The 23433-nt window shown below is 43.8% G+C and overlaps 1 protein-coding gene across 1 annotated transcript; it reads left to right on the top strand.

The window, feature by feature from the left end:
* The first annotated feature begins 1053 nt into the window (after positions 1-1053).
* On the top strand, positions 1054-21485 carry GRPR (gastrin releasing peptide receptor). The gene is made up of 3 exons (XM_054272025.1): positions 1054-1472; positions 18196-18547; positions 21093-21485. Exons 1-3 carry the CDS (start codon positions 1054-1056, stop codon positions 21483-21485), a joined length of 1164 nt encoding a protein of 387 aa, XP_054128000.1.
* Positions 21486-23433: the final 1948 nt, after the last annotated feature.

Here is a 23433-nt window from a genome sequence, read left to right on the forward strand (position 1 = left end):
GTATGAAATTGCCTGGGTTGGGCTTTGGTTGGTTGGTTGATTTGTATGGGGAACGGCTGTTTGGTTTTGGTGGGTTTGAAGCTTTTTGTGGCTTGTTTGGGGGGGCTTGGTGGGGTTTTTTTCGGGGAGGGGGAATATCTGGGGTTGGGTTTTTTTGGGAGGGAGATTTGGGGTTGGATTTTTTGGGGGGGGAGATTTGGAGTTGGATTTTTTGGGGGGGGGGGTAGATTTGGGGTTGGATTTTTTGGGGGGGGGAGATTTGAGATTGGGTTTTTTGGGGGGAGGGAGATTTGGGGTTGGGTTTTTTGGGGGGAGGGGAGTGTGTGGCCAGCCGATGAGGCACGTCAGGAGCCCAGAGTGAGCAGATGTACATTTTGTCAGCGGAAGGGTTAAGGGCGGCGCTGCCCGGAGCATCCAGCAGGCGGCCGCGCTCCCGCCGCGCCGCCGGCAGCCCGCGCACTCCCCGGGAAGCAGCGCAAGGACTGACGTCCAGAACATCCTGCCTATAGGATCCCAGCCGCCAGCCGAGCCCCGCTTTCCCCCCTCGCTTTAAATCCGGCTGGCGATGGCAGGCGGCGAAAGCGGGAGAGATTGGCAATGCAGCGCGGCAGCGACTCGCCAAAGTTCTTGCTTTCTGTAACTCCCGACTTTCGGACTCGGAGCCGCCGGGCACAGCCGAAGCTGCGAGTATAACCAGCCCCGTTTGCGAAAATGCCTGCCACTTGCTGGTCCTTGAATTCGATAATTGGCCTTCCAGAGCTGAGGAATACTTAACAGCAAGAGAAGTCGAGGAGGAAAAGGCAAGTTTCACAATTCAAACGATGCTAAAACAGGTTGTACTTTCCACCTTACGGAAACAGGACTGTGGAGCAAGCTGCAGGTGCTTTTTGGTTGGGTTATTGACAAGATGTGTCACAAAGTGATATGACTTTTAAACTCTTCTGACTGTTTAAAGCCAGCAAGGAGCAGCAAAATTAAAGCAAGAATTTAATTTGAGGAATTTGGGGACTTCCATAGAAGAAAGCTGTTTTCTGAGAAGAGCAAAGTAGGACGATGGCATCTGGAGAGTGCCTTCTGCTAGACCTAGAAACAGATAACTTCATTTTCTATAACATCTCTGTGAACCAGAGTGCAAACTTCTCCCTCCTGGGGGAAGACTGGTTCTACCCAGCGTTCCTCTACGCCATCCCCACTATCTATGGGATCATCATTCTGATAGGCCTTATTGGCAATATCACTTTGATTAAGATCTTCTGTACTGTGAAATCCATGAGAAATGTCCCTAATTTGTTCATTTCCAGTTTGGCTCTGGGAGACCTGCTGCTTTTAGTGACTTGTGTGCCTGTGGATGCCAGCAGGTACCTTGCTGACGAGTGGCTGTTTGGCAGAACTGGATGCAAACTTATTCCCTTCATACAGCTCACCTCTGTAGGGGTGTCAGTCTTTACTCTCACTGCTCTCTCAGCTGACAGGTAAGCTTGGCTGCTGTTGCCTTGAAAAGAAGCCTGCATAATTATGACTCCATAAAATGCCCAATTATAAATTTGTATTTTCAGGTAAAATGTTTCTTTTTAATGTGATGAGGGAAGAAGAACCACCTCAGGTGATTTCTGATGAATATTAGCATACAACTTGAGGAGGATGCAGACTGAACACAGGGTACTTTTTCTGAACTGTTTGTGCAATTTAGCTAATAGTCTACATTCAAAGAGAGACAAGAGCAGATCAAGCTAAAGCTAAAGACCACAGAAAGAAAATGCCATTAATGGAGCTCTGCTAAAAGATAGCGTGTTCATATTTGCCAAAAAGATAATTGATCCATACTTCATGAAGTGTGAAGGCACTGGAGCAGCAATTTAAAGTGCAATGAGAATCATTTCTTTCTAGTGGCTTGCTTCCTTAAAGTTAATAATATGTGAGACAATATTTCATAAAATATTTTTCAAATATTCAAATGAGCTTGCCTGAAACCAGGAATCGCAGTTGCCACAGCCAGTGTATTTCCCTTGGTTAAACAGTTTGCCCCTTATCCAATCAAAACTGATCTGTGTTGTTGGTTCAGAAACTTCAGTTTCCAATAATGTTTAGTAAAAAATAATGTGCAGTAAATATGTTGGTTTATTTTCTGAATGCTTCCAAAAGAGATTAAGGAACACGTTACCATGCTGAAGTGACACAGAAGTACTGAGTGAAAAATTATTTCAGTTTTGTTGTGTTCAAAAAAGACGTGGGGTTGTATCCCTGCTCACAAATAAGTGAAACTAGGTTTGCTTTGGGTAGTCTCTTGCATGCCTCTGTCCCTTGCTAAGCTGCTTTAAAACATCAGACTACTTTTGTTCAGATTTCAGTGTAGTTCACACACATATTTCAATATACTTTTTGCAGTCTCAATGAAAGCAGGAGCTCCTTGGTGTTTCAGAGACAGAATGGTCAATATGTTTGTCCTCTCCTCTGTGTTGGGAAATATAAAAATAGCACTGTCTGTCCCAGTAGCAGATGACAAACAGGCCTATGTGTAGATAAAAGTCTTAAAGCAATATGCTTTAAAGTGCTGTGAAGGTAGAAAAAACCTGCACTACTGAAAGACCACATGCACTTGTGCTCCTGAGTTTGATGTGGTGCTTGATGCGGTGTCTGGATCCCCTCTGACCGCTCTGAAGAAAATGTTGAGAAAACAATAAGTATCTCTTAAGGAAAATACATCTTTCTAAAGCTGTAATGTGTTTTAAGGGGTGTAAGGAAAGCAAAAAGGCATTGTAAAGAAGATTATGTTAGAGATATTTGTTGCTATCTGATCACTTGCTACATAAAGTAAACATTGCAAATACTTTTACTGAGCAGGTATCAATCAGCATCAATAGCATTTTTGCCTGAAGTGGTAGAACAGAACAGAAAACAGCAGCTCTGCCAAGCTTGGGGTTTTGACTTCAAGTTCTGAACTTCAGCCTTATCAGGAACCTGTTAACCATCATGCTGCACTGATGATCAAATGTTTCCAGTTCCAAGGGATCATTTTACCCTCTTCTAATGCATCTGTGGTCCACTGCCGAAGGAGATAATAATGAAACTTGTAACTTTGTTAGGTCTATGAATCTAATATGCTGTGCATTGAAACACAAATGTCCCTTATCTGTTAAGTTTACAGAAGTTTCGATTTTGATAAATTATCAGCAGAGCTGGGTTAATTTTGTTACAAAATAATACAGCCTGTATTTTGTCAGCTCACAGCCTATTAGTCTGGCTCCTTAGAACTGTCACCCTGAACTCCAGACCCCAGTATTAATCGTGTCAGAATCATTAGGGAAATAGCCTCAAAATGTAAAGGGAAGGCTTCCAAAATGTGAGTTGAATGTGAACCAGTGTGGTGATGCTGGCTGGGGGCTGTGGAGGGTCTGGAAGCCCAACTCCTGCAGGTGAGATGCTAAGCCTATCATGTGGGGTGGTTTCATAGACACCCATTTCTGATGACAGATATGGCACTGCATGAAGGGAAACAGAAAAAAGGGGTGTGGTGGTGAGATGATTAATGTTCAGTGAGGTGAATCCTACATGAGATGCTCACATGAGGTGTGTGAATGTCCCTGTTCTCACTAATCAAAGCCATAGGCCATCTAAGAGAAAAGGCTCCTAAACCTCTGAATAGCCTTACATGGCACTGTCTCCAAGGAAAGGGAGACTTGTCAGTGTACTACAGACCTTTTCTGTCTGTAATTCATCATTTGCAAAAAGTTATCATAAAACCCTCTTGGTTTCAGCATCCTTCCATTGACAAAAGCAAACATGGAAACAACTGCTGGCATTACTGAGCATACCATGGTGATGCCTGAGATACATCACAGGGAGCAGAATTCTGATGTGTAAAGAAAAGCATTGGAGTGTGATACAAGAGGGTAATTTCCAGAGACATGAGCGTTGAAACACAAGGTGAAAGGCAGTGGGTAGGTGTGATGGGCAGAGAGAGTATGTGGGAGTGTGAGACACTTCTGGTGCTTTACAACAATGGCACAAATTGTCCTGGCTGTGTTGGATCACCTTCTGAAAACGAGGGGCCCAATTTTAGTAGGTTCTTGCACTCACATCATCAGTGCATCAGTATGTGCCTTCCTGAGGTATACTTTCATTATTTCCATTTCCACTTTGCCCTGTGTTAGGAATCTCTCATCTGCCAGTGACTGCAAACCCTTGACTGAGTGCCAGCCTCCAGTACAGAGCACCTAAAGCTACTCGGTGGTTTGACCCACCAGAATGAGGAGTTGTCCAGAGGATTGATTGTTCACTTGCACATTTCTCAAGGAGAAACAGAGGGACAAACTGCTGACATCAGCTTTTCCTGCCGTGGGAGCTTCCCAGCCCGCAAGTGCTGTGTGCACATATGGACACAGCTGAGCATGCCTGCCCAGGTTTGAGCAGCAAGGCACAGCCAGAGCATCCCTGGGTGCTTAGGATGGATGTGTGTACAATCATGAGATTTCTTTCAGATTTCATTGTTATTTCAGAAAATACATAAGAAAGGACAAAAAAAAAAGTTGACAGTATTATAAATGTATTTCCTCTGGGACCACTCCACTGTCTGCACAGTGCTTGCATCTGTCTGGCTGCTTTTGCAGGAGCAGTGGGAGCTGTCAGGAGACACCTGTTTTCCTGCAAATGTGTCAGATTTTCAGAGCAGCCAGGAGAGGGTTAAGGCGTGTGCTGTGCTTCCAGCCACCTTCCATGAGTGATAAGGCGCCGGTGCTGAGTATACAAGAGCAGAGCGAGGAAACAAGCAGCCCATGTGTGTGCATGATGTTTGTGTGTTTTAGAAACGCTGTAAATGAGGTTGGTAGGGGTAGGACAGCTGTCTGCCCTGCTGCTCTACACTGTTGAGCCACTGGTTTCTTCATCTACTGCTCAGTTTATCCCAGAAAAAACGGGAGTTTGGGTTCTGCCCTCCTTCACCTCCTCCTCAGCGGTACAGAGGCAGCCGTGAGAGCTGTGGCACCTGAGCTTCTAGCCCAGGCAGAAAAGCCAAGGCTGTCTCAGCAAGGGACAGGAGATTAAGGAAAATCTTTGCACAGCAAGAGGAAAAGCAACTATTTAATTGCCCGTGTCATGGGAGATGTCTTTATTTAATTGGCTTTCTCCCGTGACTGACAGGGTATGTACATTTGCATTTGAATTAGCCAGGCTGTCAAGCATTGATCATCGTTCCTCCCTGTTAGGCCGGCATGGTAAAAGATCGAAATGCCCCGGTGCTCATGCAGCGAAACCTTCCTGAAGCAATGCTGTTTTCACAAGCACACAGCAGAGTCATGTGAAATGTAATTGGAGTTTACAAGCAGCATCTTTACTTTAAGCTCCTTGGATTCCGTGGATTCTAGCCCTGGGAAGCTGCAGCGTGCCTGCAGCCTGTGGTGGGAGTGACAGCGTTCTGAGATATGTGCAGTGACATTACACGGGAGATTAGGTGGCTTACAGTGGTACAACCAGCTGCAGACAGCAGGGTTGCACTCATGTGGGATGCCTGAGATGAGGATGTTAGCTTTGGAAATGTTTGTCTTAGTGCCTTGGGTGCAGGAATGCTGCAGGGTCTCAGCTCTGCTGGGTCTCTTGGAATGCACCATGAACACAAATTTTGATGTTCCTCTGAACTCATATGATGGTTTGTTTATCTAAGAAATAAAACTTTGAAACAACACTCCTAAAAAAAGCTTCAGTGCAAGGAAAGAAACAAATCCAGAATTTCTACAAACACTTTTAAACATGCAAAAGTCTTTGTTTAGTGGACTCATCTCTTCTGTGATTTAGATGTCTCCAGACCCTACTATTAATATTACCTACAATACTACAGGAGGTGTAATTTCTATGTGCCAGTTCATTTATTTTACTTTACAATCACTGGTTTATATCTCCACTACTGGACTAAGGGAAGTGTGCCATGGTAATAAAAAGCTATGAAAAATCAACTCAGATTTCCCTGAGTTCATTTACATAATGACACTTTTAAAAAATACCATCAGTTGTAAAGTGCCAAGTCCGTAGTAGTTTAGAATGTATTCTGGGCATTCTAGTCACAGGGAAGAAAACTGGAGGGACTTTGGGGGCCAGCCCAAAGCCTTCCCTCACTCTGAAGCACCAGGCAGCCCCATTTCCACTCTTGCCACTGACACAGTGTCTGTGCTGCTGCCCTTCATGCGCTGATGGATGCAGGGTGATAGACACCTGTCTTCTTCAGCTGATCCTGGTTGCTGAACACTGTGTCAGTGTAATATAAACACTCTTTACACCCTTAGTTTTAGCTCTCATTTCCTCAGCCCCTGAATCCATCTGCACCAAGAGCAACTGATCAAAGAGCACAAACTTTCTTAATATCTTGATTAACCAGAGCAGATGGCCAAAACACAATGGATGCACTTCTATAACCAGGAAGATTAGAGCTTCCATTTATAGCAGTGGGACTAGTATGGAAATCTGAGTTTAGAGTCAGTGCTAATGTGCTGGAGACTGTCAATATTTAAGCAATCAAAAGGAAGAAAAGTCAGATTACCTATTGTTTACATTTCAGTAAAACCTAAAACCCCCAATCAGTTGTCATGGTCTCACAGTACGAGGTGCTCTACACACTGTTATTAAGGAGAGCAACCGGCTGCAGAGAATTTGCTGGCTGTGTGTCCCAGCAGTGGGCTGGGATTTCACCATCACTCAAGCAAGGAGATGAGCTTACTGTGGACCCATCCGTTCATGTCTAACTGTTTGATGTTCAGATGTGGACAAGAGCCTGGCTGAGAGGAGTAGGAGGTAGCTGAGCTGAAAAAGTAGAAGCAGGCACAACCACGCTGTGAAGCATCCAGTAACTGCTTTGCTCAGAGATGACCCTTGCAATAACCTGTTTTCCTTTATTTTGGAAAGAGACTTCACCACAGTCCCTAAGGAGCCCCCTCACCTTGTTTTTCAGCAGTTTGACACCCAGGTGCCTACCTCACCCTGTACAATCTGGGACACCATGGGCTGTGCTCTCCTGCTCATAGCAGGCTCTGTAACCCCCCCACAGTCTGCTGAGCAGGATCTCAGGCAGAGCAAGGGCTCAAAATCCCTGTGTCATGGGGCAGAAAACAGGGACAGTCCATGGGCCTCTCACAGTACTGAGGCACCTGAAGGCATCCCAGCAGCAAGCCAAGTGCTCTGCTGTAGAGAAAAGCAGAAAGCTGAGGATGCCTTGCAGAAACTCCCCTATGCCAGGCTAGTGATCAGTTTAATTGGACTGCAGAAAACTGTGGAGCATCAAAGGGAGAAGCATCAGTAGATCTCTGCCCATCCTGTCCTCACTTGCCCTCTGTCCACAGTCAGTCTCTGCAGCTCTCTGGGAAAGCAGGACAGAAAACAGTACCATGACACCCTGAGAGAAAAAATTTTTCTTCACACCTTCAAGAACCCTGAAGCATGAGATTGAGACATGAATGTTTAAATTATTTGCGAGAACCAGAGATGTGGATGCAGGACTAGGAGATACCACATTAGCCATCAACTCAGCAGTAGTTCTTGCCCCCACCTGTGCACAGAGGCTACTGAGTATCTCACAGGATTTGGATTAAAACAAATCTTTCCAGTGACCCGAGGCTGCTTTCTGAGTGGTCAGACTAAAGGTGCATACATCACTCTGCCACCTCTGGTGTGTCTGGCACTCTGTTACCCTCTCCTCTTAGAACTCAGGTCATGTTTCAAATTGAAATTTGTCTGACCTCTAACCACTGCATAATAACCCAACTCACAGCAAACCTGAAAGGCTGAGAGCATTGTGGTTGTTCAGTCTGGAGAAGCGAAGGTTCTGGGGATATCTTATTGCAGCCTTTCAATGCTTAAAGGGGTTTATGAGAAAGACAGAGGAACTTTTTACGAAGGCCTATAATGGATATGGAGCAATGGACAGTGGGTTTAAGTTAGACATAAGGAAGAAATTTTTTATGGTGAGGGTTGTAAGGCCCTGGAGGGAGCTTGCCCAGAGAAGTGGTGGATACCCCACCTCTCAAAGTGTTCAAAGCCAGCTTGGATGGGTCCTTGAGCAGCCTGACTTAATTGAAGATGTCCTTACTTATTGTGGGGGGTTTGTTAATCTTTTAAAGGTCCCCTCCTAACCAAGCTATTCTATGGCTCTATGATTAGAGCAGTCAAGGATAGCAATCGATTGTTCAGCCCCTACATGCTGCTGAAGGTTCATGTAGTGATAATGATCTCTTATGACACCTACATTTACTGAAACTACAGAAGGGACTTAAGGATCATATAGCTGGCTTAGCTTTATATGGAATTACACTAAAGCCATGACACCATGAGAATCCCACAGGAGATCTCATTTTGTCACATGCAGAAGAGTCACTCTGATGTCTTCTTTTATCTCTTCTTAACAGAGCACTAATTTTTTTGCATCTCCAGCTCACTTGGCTCCTGTATTTACTATTTTACACATAACTGAGCTTAAATGGTTTGTTTTAGACTACGGCCATTTACCCCAGTGACTCTACAACATTCTCAGTCTGGTTAGCCACTGTGTCATTTGCAAACTTTTCCAGCCAAGGTTTTATAGCCTGCTCAAGGCAGGTGATACACACAATAAATAACACTGCAGCCAGAGAAAGTGCCCAGGACCCAGGCTTCGAGTGGTTCCACACACTGCTTTTTACTACCATGCTTTTTGCACTGCTAGGGAAGCATGGGGCTCAGGGTCTCCACCTGGAATTCCCCCCTTCCCAGACCAGGAGTCCTAATTTTAACCCTATCCTGCAGGAGTGGGACAGGGATTGCATAGGTAGGACATGTACCCGGGTTCACACATGTGCATATCTACGTGCACAGTCACCCGTGTCAACATGCCCACAAAAGCTGCAGCTCCTCTGTACACCAGCATGGCCCACACCCTATTTACACCCCCTGTTATGTTGTGACAAGATAAAACAATGCTGACATCTGCTGTGTGTTAAACAAGACAGACATATTAATTATCACCTGTTAGCAGGATTAACCTATCTCTTACTCCCTCTGCAACTGGCCATGGGCAGCACAAATATTTGCACTTTTCTTGGTCACACGATCCAGTTTTTCTGAGCATCATATCTTTGAAGCCAGTTCTCCACTTCTGAGAAAATTCCCCACTTTTTCAAGATTTGTAAAAAAATTAGCTCCACTTGTTCTTCAGCTGGTTCCTTTAGTAGTCCTAGGTGTAAATTATTCAGGTCTGCTGGTGTGAAATTAGTTTGTGTTAGCAGATGTTGGCTCACAGCTTCCTTAATACAGCTCACAAGTTTTCTGCTACATCTGTAGTGCTGCACACATAGCAAAGAACCACACAGATCTGCTCATTTGGTCCTGAAGATGACTATCAAGTTATTGCTTTTCACTTTGTCTCATCATTGTTTATATCTTCACTATTTATGGGTATGCCTGCCTTACTGATTTTTTTTTATTCCTGATGTATTTAAAAATGCATATTTGTCTGTTGCAGAGGGACCTTTGAAAATTTGTTGGCTCCTTCAGCTTCCCTTATCAGTCATGAACATTTTAAAACTCCAATACTTGCTGTCATTTACTTTTGCTTTTTTTCCCCCATCTGTTGCATATTGATTTTTTTAATTACTTCTTTGAGGTTTTAGCATGACTCCTCCTTTTCTGTTATCCAGGGCAGCTTTTTGCTGTGCCTTTTTCATGGCAAGGAGGGAGACACCAGGGAGCAGGCTGGAAGTCAGTGACTGATGTATAGTTAGTGATGCCCGTTTAGATTTGTGTTCTCAGTCAGTTGATTTGAAAGCTGCTTTTAACTTTAGGAAATCTGCTTCTCTAAAGTTAACATAATCATAGAATCATAGAATGGTTTGGGTTGGAAGAGACCTTAGTGGTCATCTACTTCCAACCCCGCAGAAGTGGGCAGGAACACCTTCCAGTAGACCAGGTTGCCCAAAGCCTCATCCAACCTGGCCTTGGTTCTAAACATATATAGCTTTTTATTCTATTTCAAAAAAACTAATATAAGCAAAGCACAGCTGCTATAGCTTATGGGAGTGCTAATTTTTAGGTCAATGATGAGCTCTTCTTTCTCTATCAAAACAAGGTACAGTATTGATTTATTGTACAGGCAGGACTTTTTCTGTTGAAAAACTGCCATTTTTAGAAACTCTAATGAATTTCTATAACTGGCTCTGTAGGATACCCAGCAGTTATGCCACCTGCTTAGATTACTCAGTGATTCTGTCTTTTTGCACCAAAGGTGGTGCTTTCAGCAGAAATAAGGCAGATTCTCTAGGGAAATGAGGAGTCCATGTCTGAGGCTGCAGCTTTAGTTGCCCTGGTCACTGTTCAATCCTCAGGCCTGCAGATCTCCCACTCCCAGGCTGCTGGCATCCCTGGAGATGGGCTGAGGCAGTAGAGCCCTGGATGGAAGCACCCCTGGGGCCTGCTCCTTCTCATGCCAGGTGCTCTGTGCCAGCCCCAGTTGTCCCAGCTGCCTCCAGACGCTCAGCACATCACAACCCTGACACCAGCACATGCTCTGGTGCCACATGGCTGGAGCAGGAACATCCCTCTGGCTGCACCCAGGCACTGAGCACACAGAAATGTGTGCAGTGCTTGGCTGGTGCTGGGCAGCTGAGTGGGAGCTTGCCAGTTTTGAAATGAAAGGATTTTTCCAAACCATGGCCAGGGGGGCATCAGGCCCTGCATCACCATACGGGCAGGGGAGGGGACTGTCCCTTGGCAGGGGAGGGGACTGTCCCTCTGGCCCTGCACTGGGGCAGCCTCACCTCCAGTGCTGGGGGCAGTTCTGGGCACCTCAATATAAGAAAGATATTAAACTATTACAGAGCATCCAAAGGAGGGCAACAAAGATGGTGAAGGGTCTCAAGGGGAAGCTGCATGAGAAGCGACTGAGGTCACTTGGTCTGTTCAGCCTGGAGGAGACTGAGGAGAGATCTCACTGCAGTTACAACTTCCTCATGAGGGGAAGACGCTGATCTCTGCTCTCTGGTGGCAGGCCCCAAGGGAATGGCCTGGAGTTGTATCAGGGAGGTTTAGGTTGGATATCAGGAAAAGGTTCTTCACCCAGAGGGTGGTCAGGCATTGGAACAGCTCCCCAGGGAAGTGGTCACAGAACTGAACCTGACAAGAGCTCAAGAAGCATTTGGACTGGACAGTGCTCTCAGGCACAAGGTCTGGCTCTCAGGGTATCCTGTGCAGGGCCAGGAGTTGGATTCAGTGATCCTTGTGAGTCCCTTCCAGCTCAGCATATTCTGTGGTTCTGTAAATGGATGGGTCCCAGCCCTGCTTCAGACAGCAGGTATCACATCTGTTTGCAAGGATCCATGGAGCTGGCCCCACTGAAATCTTTAACCTGGCATGAAGCTGAAGATCACCTTCTGGGAATAACTATCCTGAGTGTAAAGGGCATTCTTCTGATGTCCAAGGAGCTCACACTGTTTCCTTTTAATCCAGAAGTAAGCTTTTAATACATTGTTTTTCATATGTATAGTTAATTTCTGAAATATTTTAAGTTGTTGATGATTAGGAATAACACATTCCTAAAAGACAATTCCTAAGAAAGGAATCCCAGAGTCCTAAGAAAGAGACCATTAAGGTCTCCTTCACCAGTATGCAGTACAGTCCAGTGGTCTCTAAAACACTCTGTCTCAATTCTGAATTTAGGCATTCGTATACTGAGATTTTTATTTGTCCATATTCCAGGATAATGTAGCAGTATGCAGATACAGATTGAATTTTGAACATATGCTTTAAAAGTAAGAGCTGTGCCACTTTCATCAATGCCTCCTTTTTCTTTCCATTTAAGTGTTAAATTAATAAAAAGAGAAAGTAGGCAGTACCTGCCAATGTATTTAAGATTTGCCCATTAGAGATGTCTTTGTGCCCATATGCAATTTACTAAAGATTTTAATAACAGATGTTCACTCAAGAATCATGCATAATAATGATAATCTTAACTAAGTATGCAGAAAGCAGATAGACCCAGAATAGGTTGTCGGAGTGTGTTGATGGGTTAGACAGTCTAGCAATTTTGTGGATTTACTGAATTGTCTTCAGAGCTATAAATATTCATAACATCCATGGTGGAAACAATAAAGAAAGTTTGCGGATTGCATTTGTCATAAATTTCTTGGTATATTTAACAAGACTCTTTTCTTGCTTTCCAGGTGGAGCTTCACACTCAACAGGGCTCCATCTTCTTCATTTATGTAGTTTTTCCATGGCATCATTTTTTCTCTGTTGCCTGAGGCTTTTTTGCATGGTAATTGAGCCAGTCCTTCATATTATGTGGGCAAAACATTAATGTGAGGCTCTTAGAACTTAATTGCAAAATCTTAATGAAAGGATTTGTGTTTGGTCTGTTCTCAGGCCGGGACCAGACCAATGTGCCATTAACCTTGCAAATGGAAACAGATGACTTTGGATCAGAGGGACTGCAAATTCCACTTTTCTCACTACAAGTGACTCAGTTACAAGTGGGAACAGAAGAAGTATGGGGGACATGCTGACTGAGAGGCAGTTCTTCCATCCTTACCACAGGAAGTCATGGCAATTTCAGGAGCTCATTTTCTAGAACTGGGAGGAACTCAATGTTTTCACTTCTCAGCAATTTACTTGACTGCTTTTGTAAGACATCAGTTTGTTCCAGCCAATCCCTGCTTTTTTATTTAAGTCTGAGTTTCAAATTAGTTCAACTTCTCAAAATAGAGCACAGTTCAAACAGATTCAAAACTTTGTAAGTGGATTTCTCCCTTCAGAGAGAAAGAAAGTAGCATTGTGTACATCTTTGCACCAGCTTCATGCAGTCTAAACAGTGGGATTAGTAATAAAGCAACAGTGAGCAAAGCTTCTGAAATCGTGTTTGAACAGGTTTTAATACACTTGGATTTTAAACCACGATAAAAATTCAGGAGTGGGGCATAGGATCTTTTTATATAAAAGGTGTAGGGCATAGTAACAGATGATACTACTTGGAGGAAACTTTCCTTGACATTTAAGTACTCCTGCAAATTCATTTTGGAGGGGCACTGTCCCTTTTCTCTGGAGGAAAGATGGGCAGACCTTTTTTTCCTCTTACATTTCTTGCAAATGTGATGTTAAGTTGTAGAAAGATGGATGTGCTTGGAAGGACTGAGATAGAAAAGGGCAGTACTCTGTGGCAGAGTCTTTTTCAGCCATTTTCTCTCCCTACACTCCTGGGTCATCTACATTAGCTTTCCTTGCTGTCATAAGGGAAAGAAGAAAGGCATCAGTACCAAGCAGTCATGGAGAGGAGAGCAAGCTGAGGCTGCCTATAGCACCAGCTTCTCCACACAGCATAAAGTTACTTCCCTTAAAAAAACCAAAAACACAAAACCAGAGACTTAGCCATATGGAGCTAAATTAATTTAAAATCCCAAGGAAACATCTGATTTCCCACCCCCCCCCCCCCCCATGCTTTAGTTGTTTCCGTTTAATTTTTGTGGCTGCTGTAGCAGGCATAAGTAAGTGGAAGAAGGTGACAGGAAGACGCCATGAAGGAAGCACAGAGGCTGCAGTCTTTGTGGGTAAGGTCCTTTCTTCCCGAGAACAAAATTGCAGCCCTTCTATGCTTAGAAATGTATAGGCAGTATGGCTTTGAAGGAAAAGCCTGTTCATGTTTCAGATGATGTGCATTTTCTTGGCTCAGCTGAGGAGCACAAAGATGGATAAAATACTTTTGTACCAACAGAGAAATTACACCTAGGAAACACTGATATCCATTTGGGGCCATAATTTGGTTGGTATCTTTGGACAGTGTATCTATAAGTGTCTTTTTCATGCTGCAGCTACTTGTGTGTTTATATTTGAAGCTGCAGCTTTGGGGCTAAGTGCATGGTATTAACCAATGTTTGCATACTCCAAGCTTTAGAGTACATTAGGTGATGCTATCCTTAGTTACAATATTATTAACACAGGGACAATGACACAGTTTTCCTGTTTCCCTGGCATAGTAACCTCAGTGGGAAAAGTTTGCCACAGAAAGACCTTGGGTGTGCCACATTTTAGTGGTTTATGGTCATTTCAGTAGTTTCAGTTGTGAGAAACAACTACTCAATGAGCACAATAGAGATGTGAAAAAGATGTTTTCAAGGATTCAGTGGAGATGCACGTGCTCTGTGGACTCCTGCCAATCCACAGTGAATTTTTGGGATTGGGTTAAAAAGTGATCAGGTGTTCTGGGTTGAAGGAACACAATCATCTTTCTCACAGCTTTCTCTTGGAGGCTTGAATACTGCCCTGGAGAATAGGGACAGCCCCAGAGACACTGTGGCTGGTGTGGGGAGGATTTCCTTAGCAGGGGAATCCTCACAGTGCCTCATGAATTCCAATTGCATTAAGCACACTTAGGATAGCCCCATGACTAATTTCTTTTGAGGGCTTCTTTGAGTCTTCTTTGAGTGAGACTGTGAGACAAGGAGCTGACTGGCCTCCATCCTGGCTGGGAGGTGATTGGCAGCTTCAGTGAACCTGGCTGCTTCACCAGTGAGAACAGAGAAATTCAAAGACTGAGCAGTAGTAAAGGGCAGCATCTCTTTCATATTTCCAATCAGATCAGCATCTCACTCATTTTCATCTGGGCTGTCTGGCATGAGTTCTTGACTGTGTTTTTTTTTATTCAACTGAATCTTCACAAGGCATATTTTGAAGTTTTGGACTTTGTTGCAGTGTATGACTTGTACCTCTGGTTTTTAAACTTTTTCTTTAAAAGGCAATAGGGAAAGAAGTTAACCTGAAAAGAATATATATATTTCAAACAATAATTCAATAATTAGAGACTGAATGTTTGAGCAGCAGAGGTGATCAGTCCAGGGCCATGTCTAGATCTACTGCAGACAGTTGAGCATGCAATGTGACTCACATTCTCAGAGGCCATGTTATGACCTAAGCTAAAAATTATGCCTGAAAGCTCAGTTCCATGAGATCCACGGCTCCTCTAAGGTGTATAGGTATATTCATCAATGTTTCCTTCAAAGGGGGTTGAAATATTTACATGCTGGATGTTAAATATGGGAAAGTTGCATGCTTCAGGCTAACTCATTGAAAAACAAATGGTAGAGGACAAAGCCGTGGAGACTTGAAATATTATTTGACATACAAGTGGAAATACACATGCTGAAAAGCAGAATGAGCTGCTACTCAAATCCAGTCTACCTGGAGGGAGTTCTGAAGAAATGTCAAATAAATTATAAGCCCCAGGCTTGACCCTGCCAGGAAAGTGGTATGGAAAAGTAAAGGAGTGAAGGCATTTCTGAGCCCCACTCAGGAGCCAACCAGGAGATGCAGCTTTTTCACACCCTGAACACCAGCAACAGGAAAATCTAGTGGTGTCCCAGCCCAAGCACCAGCCAGGGGAGCCAATTCCTCATGTGTAGCATCCCCTGTGCCCTGACCAGGAGCAGCCCCTGCAGCTGCTGTCCAGAGCCTGAGCTGGAGTGGAATACTGGAACACAAACTGGAGAGACCCACTGACACATCAGCAAGGCAGCTGGAAATGGGGATTCCTACCAGATCAGCACTGATCACTCACACATCAATACTTGGAGAGTGACAGAGATTACTAGAGATTTCTCCTTAAATTTACCCACCATCAAGGAAGTCATGCAGATAGGCAGCAAAATAATTTTATTTGATTGTCAGGCTATTAAGAAAATACCTACCTGTGGTCCTGCACCTGGGAACTAATATTTTGAAAATCTGTTTTCTAGCTTTGTTTCCTCTGTTTTATCTTTCTGTTCTTTCACTCCCATCCTATGGGTCTACACTGAACCCTTTGCAAGCAAAACTTCTCTCATATCTTCTCTCACATCTGCTGTAGGAGGCTTTAAAAATACACTAAATGCCTAGTAGTCAGTGCCAGCATTCCTAGACATTTCTAATTATGTTCTGTCCAAATTAAATTGGTTTTGTATGCCATCTCTGATTAAAATGTACCAATAACTTGAAATGGAGTAATTTTCTGGCTCCTCCAACTCTGTTAATAAAAATTAAACAGTTTCTCTATATTCTTTAACTTATCCGTGTTCCTGGAACATAATACTAGAAAATTTTCTCTCAGCTGTCTATATTTTGTAAGACAATCCTTGAAATAATCATGCTAACACGTCATGTTGATAAGCATACAGTAAACATCTGCAGAAAGACCTTTGCATCTACCAAATTTCCTAATACCATGATATATTATTCATTTCCTTTTGCATTTCTCTTCTTTAAGATTTACTGAAGACTTCCAGTGAGCTAATGTTTCTGTCAATAATCTATATCTGGTCAATGAGACTATAAATGGAGCTATTTTAACACCACTCTTTTAGTAATCTGCCTAGCACTTCTGTTTTATGACTGCAATATCCAGAGCATCATATTTGTTTAAGAGCTGTGACGTTCTCCACCTGAGTTTATGATCTGGTGCTGGAAGATTGTGTTTTGTGTTTTGACACCACTTAATCCACAGTTTTCAGAGTGAAAGTTAAAGAGGCACTGAGCAAACCTTAAAAATCCTGTGTGTGGCCCCTGTAGCTGGATAAAAGGGGAGCTGCAGGGCTTGGAGAGTAAGTGTTTAAACAGCAAACTACTGAGCATGGTGTTGGTAGTACATGAAAGGAAAAATCCCCTACACAAGACATACCTGCATGAAGAAATACCTGCAAATGATAAAATTTCTAGATGTAGTCTTCATAAAAATAACTATGTAACTATGTATGTAGTTATGTATACATAAATGTACATGCATATAAATGTTTGTGTGTATTTAAAATCATACACAAAGATACGTAGACACATATATACCTACATGGAGGAAAGCTGGGTGTACTGAGCAGGATATTGCATATAATCAGAAGTTGAATGCATGCTTACCCTTCAAATAAAGCAATTACACAGTAAAACACTTCAGGACTGATAGACTCCTCTTTCAGATGTTGAGCTTTGGGATAATGCAGGCTGTAGCAGGTGGGGACTCGTGGAGTGTCCGTAGAGCCTGGTTTGTGCTGCTGCATGGAGGGGCCCTGCTGTGCCACCCGCACTGGGGCAGGGTGTGGGTGCTCACTGCCTCTGCTCCCACCCAGTGCCCACTTCAGGAGCCAGGATGCTGGAAGGAGCTTAGAGATGGACTGAGGAGCTGATGGGACGTACCCTGCCATGCCAGAGAGGGCTGGGACTGCCCGGGACCCAGGCACACAGCAGTCCCAGGGAGCAGTGACCAACGGGGAGCCAAGCACACCATGGCAGAGTGAGGCAGATCCTGGAAGAATTATCCAACAGTTTGTAATTTATAATAATGACCCTCCATGCTAGTTTGTGAAACCTGTAGATACTCCTTCCTAATCACCTTTTTTTTCTTCTACTATGCTCCTTAAAAGCGTATGTGAGTTGTGGCTTGCTTGGAGTGTCAAATCCTGCCAAAGCAGGGTTCCAGCATATATTAAGTTCTGATGTTTTCCATTCCTCTCATTATACACACCAATTTCAAATAAGTTTCATTCTTTGATATCCTTGGATTCTAAAGTACAATTTTCTGAAAGGCTGAAGTCATGAAAGACAACATTTCAAGTCAAAAAATGTCTCTATGTATATAGAATAGCGAGCAATAATGGTGATTTTCTGCAAGAGACTCAGTTAGCACTTCTGGCTACTTTACCTCAATGCATTGAGCTACTCTTGCCAGCTACACCACCAAACAGCAATTAAGCAGGCAGCATGCTCTTTGTAGCTTGAGAAAAAATAAGATTTGCAGGAGACCGCTATACTCACAGCTTGAAAAGTGTGTCAAAATCTCAGCCCAGTTTCCTTCAACACTGTTCTGGGGTATAAGCTGCTATACACCTTGGAAGAGAAGTTAATGATTGCCCTTCCTGTCTCAATGCTGTTTGGACAGATATTAATGTCATTAATATTAATTAACATGTTAATATCAGGGAGCCCTGTGCTTTGTTGGGTCAATTACAAATTAAATAAACTCAATACACATGAAACTGAATGAACTGATGACAGGTGGCTCTGGGTTTAAATTGAGAAGTCTATTGAAAATATTGAAATGAAAAACACCAGAAAAAATCCAGTCTTGAGTAAAGAATGGTTTTGTTTGTGTTTTTATTTCTGAATGGAAGGGAAAAGCAGTAATACTATGCTTGAATGTTGAGGTCAATAAACCATATCCTTTTTTTGTTTGTTTTTTAGGTATAAAGCTATAGTAAGGCCAATGGAGATCCAAGCATCACATGCACTGATGAAGATTTGTGTGAGAGCTGCTATAATCTGGATTGTATCCATGCTGCTTGCCATCCCTGAAGCAGTATTTTCAGATCTGCACCCTTTCCATGACAAAGGGACTAATAAAACCTTTATCAGCTGCGCTCCTTACCCTCATTCAGATGGGCTGCATCCCAAAATTCACTCAATGGCATCCTTTCTCATATTTTATATTATTCCCCTATCTGTAATTTCAGTATATTATTATTTTATTGCTAAGAATCTGATGCGGAGTGCTTACAACATCCCCGTGGAAGGAAATGTGCATGTGAGAAAACAGGTAGAGATTTGACTTTCTTCAAAAATCCACATTTTCTTTGAATCTGGGAGGAAAGAGGGAATACAGGGAAATTTATACTGTGACAGACTGTGTCTGTCATACTGATTTTAATAGATTGGGTGGGGTAAAAGAATTAAAATGGATGAAAGAAGCCATAATACAGGGCTAAACAGTTAAAGCATCTCCTCCTGTTTGTAAGTTCAGAGACTTTGGCAGAGTGGTTACCATGGCAAGCATAGCAGGAGACCCTTGCCAAAGCCTAGAAAGGTACTGACTAGGATGCAGGGAAAGGGGGGCAGAGCAGATACAGCATTGCAAATTGAAGCAAAGGGGTGGTATGGGAGAAAATCAAAACTTCACAAAGTTGCTTTGTCAGAGGGAGGACCTTGGATGAAGCCTTGCCTGTTTCTAAACAGCCTATTTACCTTGAGGTATTTATCTTATTTGCCTTACCTCTTCTTTTTAACTGAGGTGTACTTCAACCTCAGCAAAACTGACACAAGCCATTCGTAGCTGAGCAACTGTCCACTCAATTGCACCCAGCTGGCACCTCCACCTTAGACTGACCCAACAAAATCATCTTACCCAGCCTTCAGGTGCTATGCTGAAGCAGTAAGGCTGGAAAGACTTGGGTTTTGCCCATCAAATGATGTGTGATCCCTGAAATCCTTATCCTTTTTCCCTTCTGAATGTGCGTAAATCTTTTCCCCCGCAGGCCATTTCTCTGCTGATTCGATGGCTGTTTTGATTAGTGGCAATAAAGTGAGCAGTACAAGCAGCCCTTTCCCCTTTGGTTTTGGGGAGAGAGCTCTAAAGAAAGCAAAAGGCCAGGCTGGTCTAGCACCCTCCGTCCATCATTCCCGTCCTGCAGTGCATTCAAGTGCTATACGTCTCCATCTGAGATAACTGGTATCGATTTCTTTATTGCATTGCTTCCTTTCTTTATAGTGCAGATGTGGCCTCAATAGCCCTATATCAAATTAAGAATACATTTTAAAAGAATATATGGTTTAGCCAAGGAGAGCCCTTTCTCAAAGGATTTAATTTTCAGCCTGCTCGCTGGAGATGTTATCATCTGGTGCATGTCAGTCCTTCCTGAGCTCAATGGCTGATTTTTTTAGTCTGTCCCATTAAAGGGGCATGAAATAAAGTCCAAATGGGCTTGCAGTGTCTCTCCTGCCTGCTTCCTGCTTGTAGCTGTCCTGAGAATAGATCAGCCTGTGTGAAATGCTCAGTTTCTGATTTACCTGTGGAGCTTGGAAGCAGAGTGAGGATGGAGCAGTGTCCTGGGAGCCTGGCCAGGCGCTGTGGCCGCACTGGGGCAGGAGCAAGGGCAGCAGGGCTGAGGCTAGGGGCAGTTGCAGGCCATTCACATCCTACTTAAGTACAAGAAGTGGGATGCAGCTAATTCTCTAGGAGTGCCGGGGAGTGTTAGTGGGATTACCACACAGGAGAACATGAGGGAGCCCTAAAAGATCAGCAGTGTTACATTTCCCAATCCTGCAAACTCTGGCGGCATTACCTCTTCCAAGGAGTGATGCATTTTAGCAGGTTTTTCTGGGCAGCTCTGTCCTCTCATTTTGGGCAACTCCTTCATGGCTTTTGTGTCCATAAGGAAAAGAGATGTGTTTTTCAGTGGCTTCGTTATCCTAATGTACAGCACTTGTAGGCAAAAGACAAGGTATGGTTTACCTCAGCTCCCCTCAGTTGAGCAATACCTTTGGGTTGATTCCAGGCCTGTAGAATCAAAAAGTAAAACAAGTGTGGCTGGTCTGCATGAAGGTTACACTGTGTGCTAGCTGGCTTTGTGAAAGCACCTTTCCCTGACAAAGCTCAGATTCTTCCTAGAGGTGGTCATCCGTCTGTTCACCACCTGTAGCTCTCTCCTGGTGGCTCCAGTGCTTTCAGCTGAAGGGTCCACCTCACTGCTGCCTTGGTGTTCCTCCAAGTACAGAATATCCTCTTTTTGTTTCTCCATCTGCTTCAGACTCTGAGCGCTGAACTTGGTCTTAAAGGGCTGTAAGCTGTTGACAGCACTTTTGTGTACATACACCACATGGCCCCATGGCAGAATGTCCTGCCTGTGAGCTCTGTGAAATATCCCAGACTCCTACACGATTATTAATTATAATAATAGCAATAATAATAAGGCAATTTATTAAAATTACATATGATTGTATATATTATGTGTGGATAACTAATGCAGATTGTCCACACTTTTCTTGCCAGACCTGGGATTTTGCAAAGTGACAAGCCACTGGAAATTTTATTTCTAAACAGAAAGGAAAAGAAAGACTACTTCTTATGTAATAAATTCTCAGAATTTTTTGTTTATAAGAGAAGGGGGTTGAGGAGAGACAAGGAGAATTTTTGACTGTGTTCACCTGCAGTCCAGATTTCTTGACTGTGTTCACCTGCAGTCCACATCCCTGCTCTGGGTGTGCTATGTGCCATATGTTAGCTGGAAAGCTGCAGCACTGGCAGAAATAGCCAGGCCCTGGTCTGAGCTAGGAACATCAGCTAATCTGTGTTTCTCTTTGTCCAGATTGAGTCCCGTAAGCGCCTGGCCAAGACCGTGCTGGTCTTCGTGTGCCTCTTCGCATTCTGCTGGCTGCCCACCCACATCATCTACTTGTACCGCTCCTACCACTACTCCGAGGTGGACACCTCAGTGCTGCATTTCATTGCCAGCATCTGTGCTCGGATCCTGGCCTTCACTAACTCTTGTGTCAACCCCTTTGCTCTGTACTTGCTGAGCAAGAGCTTCCGGAAGCAGTTCAACAACCAGCTGCTGTGCTGCAGGGCTCGCCTGCTCATCCGCTCGCACAGCATGGCCAGGAGCACCACGCGCATGACCTCCCTCAAGAGCACCAACCACTCCCTGGCCACCTTCAGCCTCATCAATGGCAACCACATCTGCCACGAGGGCTGTGTCTAAAGGGCACAGTCAGGGACATGAATTGATGAGCGTGGCTGCTGGACTTTGCTCCGTGGTGTGGTGAGCAGCGCACACACGCATGCACACGCACATGCAGGGAGGTGTGGGGTGCTCAGAGAGCTCAGAGGAGCTTGAAGCAATCAGCATTTCATCTTGGGCTGAGGTTGAAGCATCCAGCATTTCACCCTGGACTGAGGCATCGCCAGAGCATCAGATCATTGAGCACCAGCTCACAGGATCTCCCTGGGAAGGGCTGCTGTGCTTTCAATGAGAGCAAAATGAGTACCTTAAGATCAAATCTTTTTTGGCTCTGCATAATCTTCATCATTTCCTGCTCAATCTCGAACTTATGCAGACTTGCAGCAGTGATAAACACCATATCAGGTGCACACAATTTCTCAGAACAGTTGCATCCATCACTTCATGGTGTAATGTATTTTGACGTAGAAATAAATCCATTCAAATAAGGTAAATACTTTTACAAAGGAGTTCAACATAGGTCATTTACAGACTTTTCAAGTATTTATTAATGTCCTGAGTACAGTGTTAATTCATGGTCTAAAAGATATCAAGAGTTTACTGGGGCATGTCTGTGGCCCCATCTGAAATGAGCAGTATCTTGCACCACGTCAATGTGAAAGCAGTAACGTGAATAAATGTGAGTTGGAATATGTTTACAGCTTTCAACTGTGTCAGCTTTTGCTGTGTTGTGGAAGAGACAGCAGGGCAATTTCCAAGCATTACTGTTTTGTTCTTCCTGTCTTCAAAGGTATGAGATAGTGAAAGTTGCATCACCTAAGTGGTACCACAAAATTTGAGTTGGGTTTAACTAAGGGCAGGCAATAGCAGAAATTGATGTACAGCTGTTTTTCATGTAGTAGTGCTTTGCAGAACATTAGTTTTTCAGCAAAAGCTATCAGCAATGCAAGGTGTGATCTCCAGCCTACATTTTTTCCTACTGTCTTCACAGAAATCTGTGGAGACAAAGTGCCAAAACTGGCTGACAGATTGGAGAAACAGGTCTGTAAAGTTTGCCCTAGAACAATTCCTGTTCCAGATATCATCTCTTCTGGAACAGGAGCACAGTGTCCTGCAGATAATAAACTCCTGAAGCACCTGGGCTATAAGACATTCAGTGAAGCTGCACACCTGATAAATAAAACTGCTGCCAAATGAGGCCATAAACAAATCACTGTAGCAGAATATTGGGTTTTTAATGGTCCTTATCCTCTTTGATGATGATCTTTTTCATTACCACACCAAAAGATACATTAAAGCTGGTAAAACTTTACCTGGGTTTGCTCTGTATTTGTAGAAAAAGTCATGTGTGCAGTGTAAAAGCTCTCAGCCTGTGTCTGCAGCTGCTTTGGGATGCTGGTGGGATCTGCTGTCTCCAAGGTCTCAAACAGGCTCTGATGCCAAAGGCAGAGCCCTGAAAACTTCACCTCATTTTCCCTTTTGTGCTCTGGATGAGGCTGGACACGCAGGTGAGCTGAGGATGGGGCCACTGTGCTGCCAAGGGTGACGCTGCCCTGCTCCCCCCCAGCCCTGGGCACTGCCACCTGTGTGTCACCCCCTGCTGCAGTCATCAGCGTCCCCACATCCCAGGCAGGCTGAAAACCAATGGGACAGGGTTATTTTACACAAGTCAATGCCCTTGCTTGGCTGACTGTGTCACTATGATGTTAATTTCAATTTACTGAACTATCTGAGGTCCTCCCTTACTAAAATTTTCAGTGCTTTCCCTAATCTTTACTATGAAGCCACATACAGTACCAGAAGCTTGGTCCGCAACCATTTCAGAGAGTTTGGTTGAATTCCGAGCTGTGTATGACATTTCAAAATAAGAAAAAATTATCTGGTGTAAGGTAATTTTATTAAATATTTTCTTTAGCCTTGTAAGAATTTAATCAAAGGGAAGCAGGAATTACATACTTCAACATCAAAC

Source organism: Melozone crissalis, unplaced genomic scaffold, assembly GCF_028551555.1.
Source record: "Melozone crissalis strain CALT ecotype California unplaced genomic scaffold, PUWL_Pcris_2 ptg000013l_1, whole genome shotgun sequence".
Classification (NCBI taxonomy): domain Eukaryota; kingdom Metazoa; phylum Chordata; class Aves; order Passeriformes; family Passerellidae; genus Melozone; species Melozone crissalis.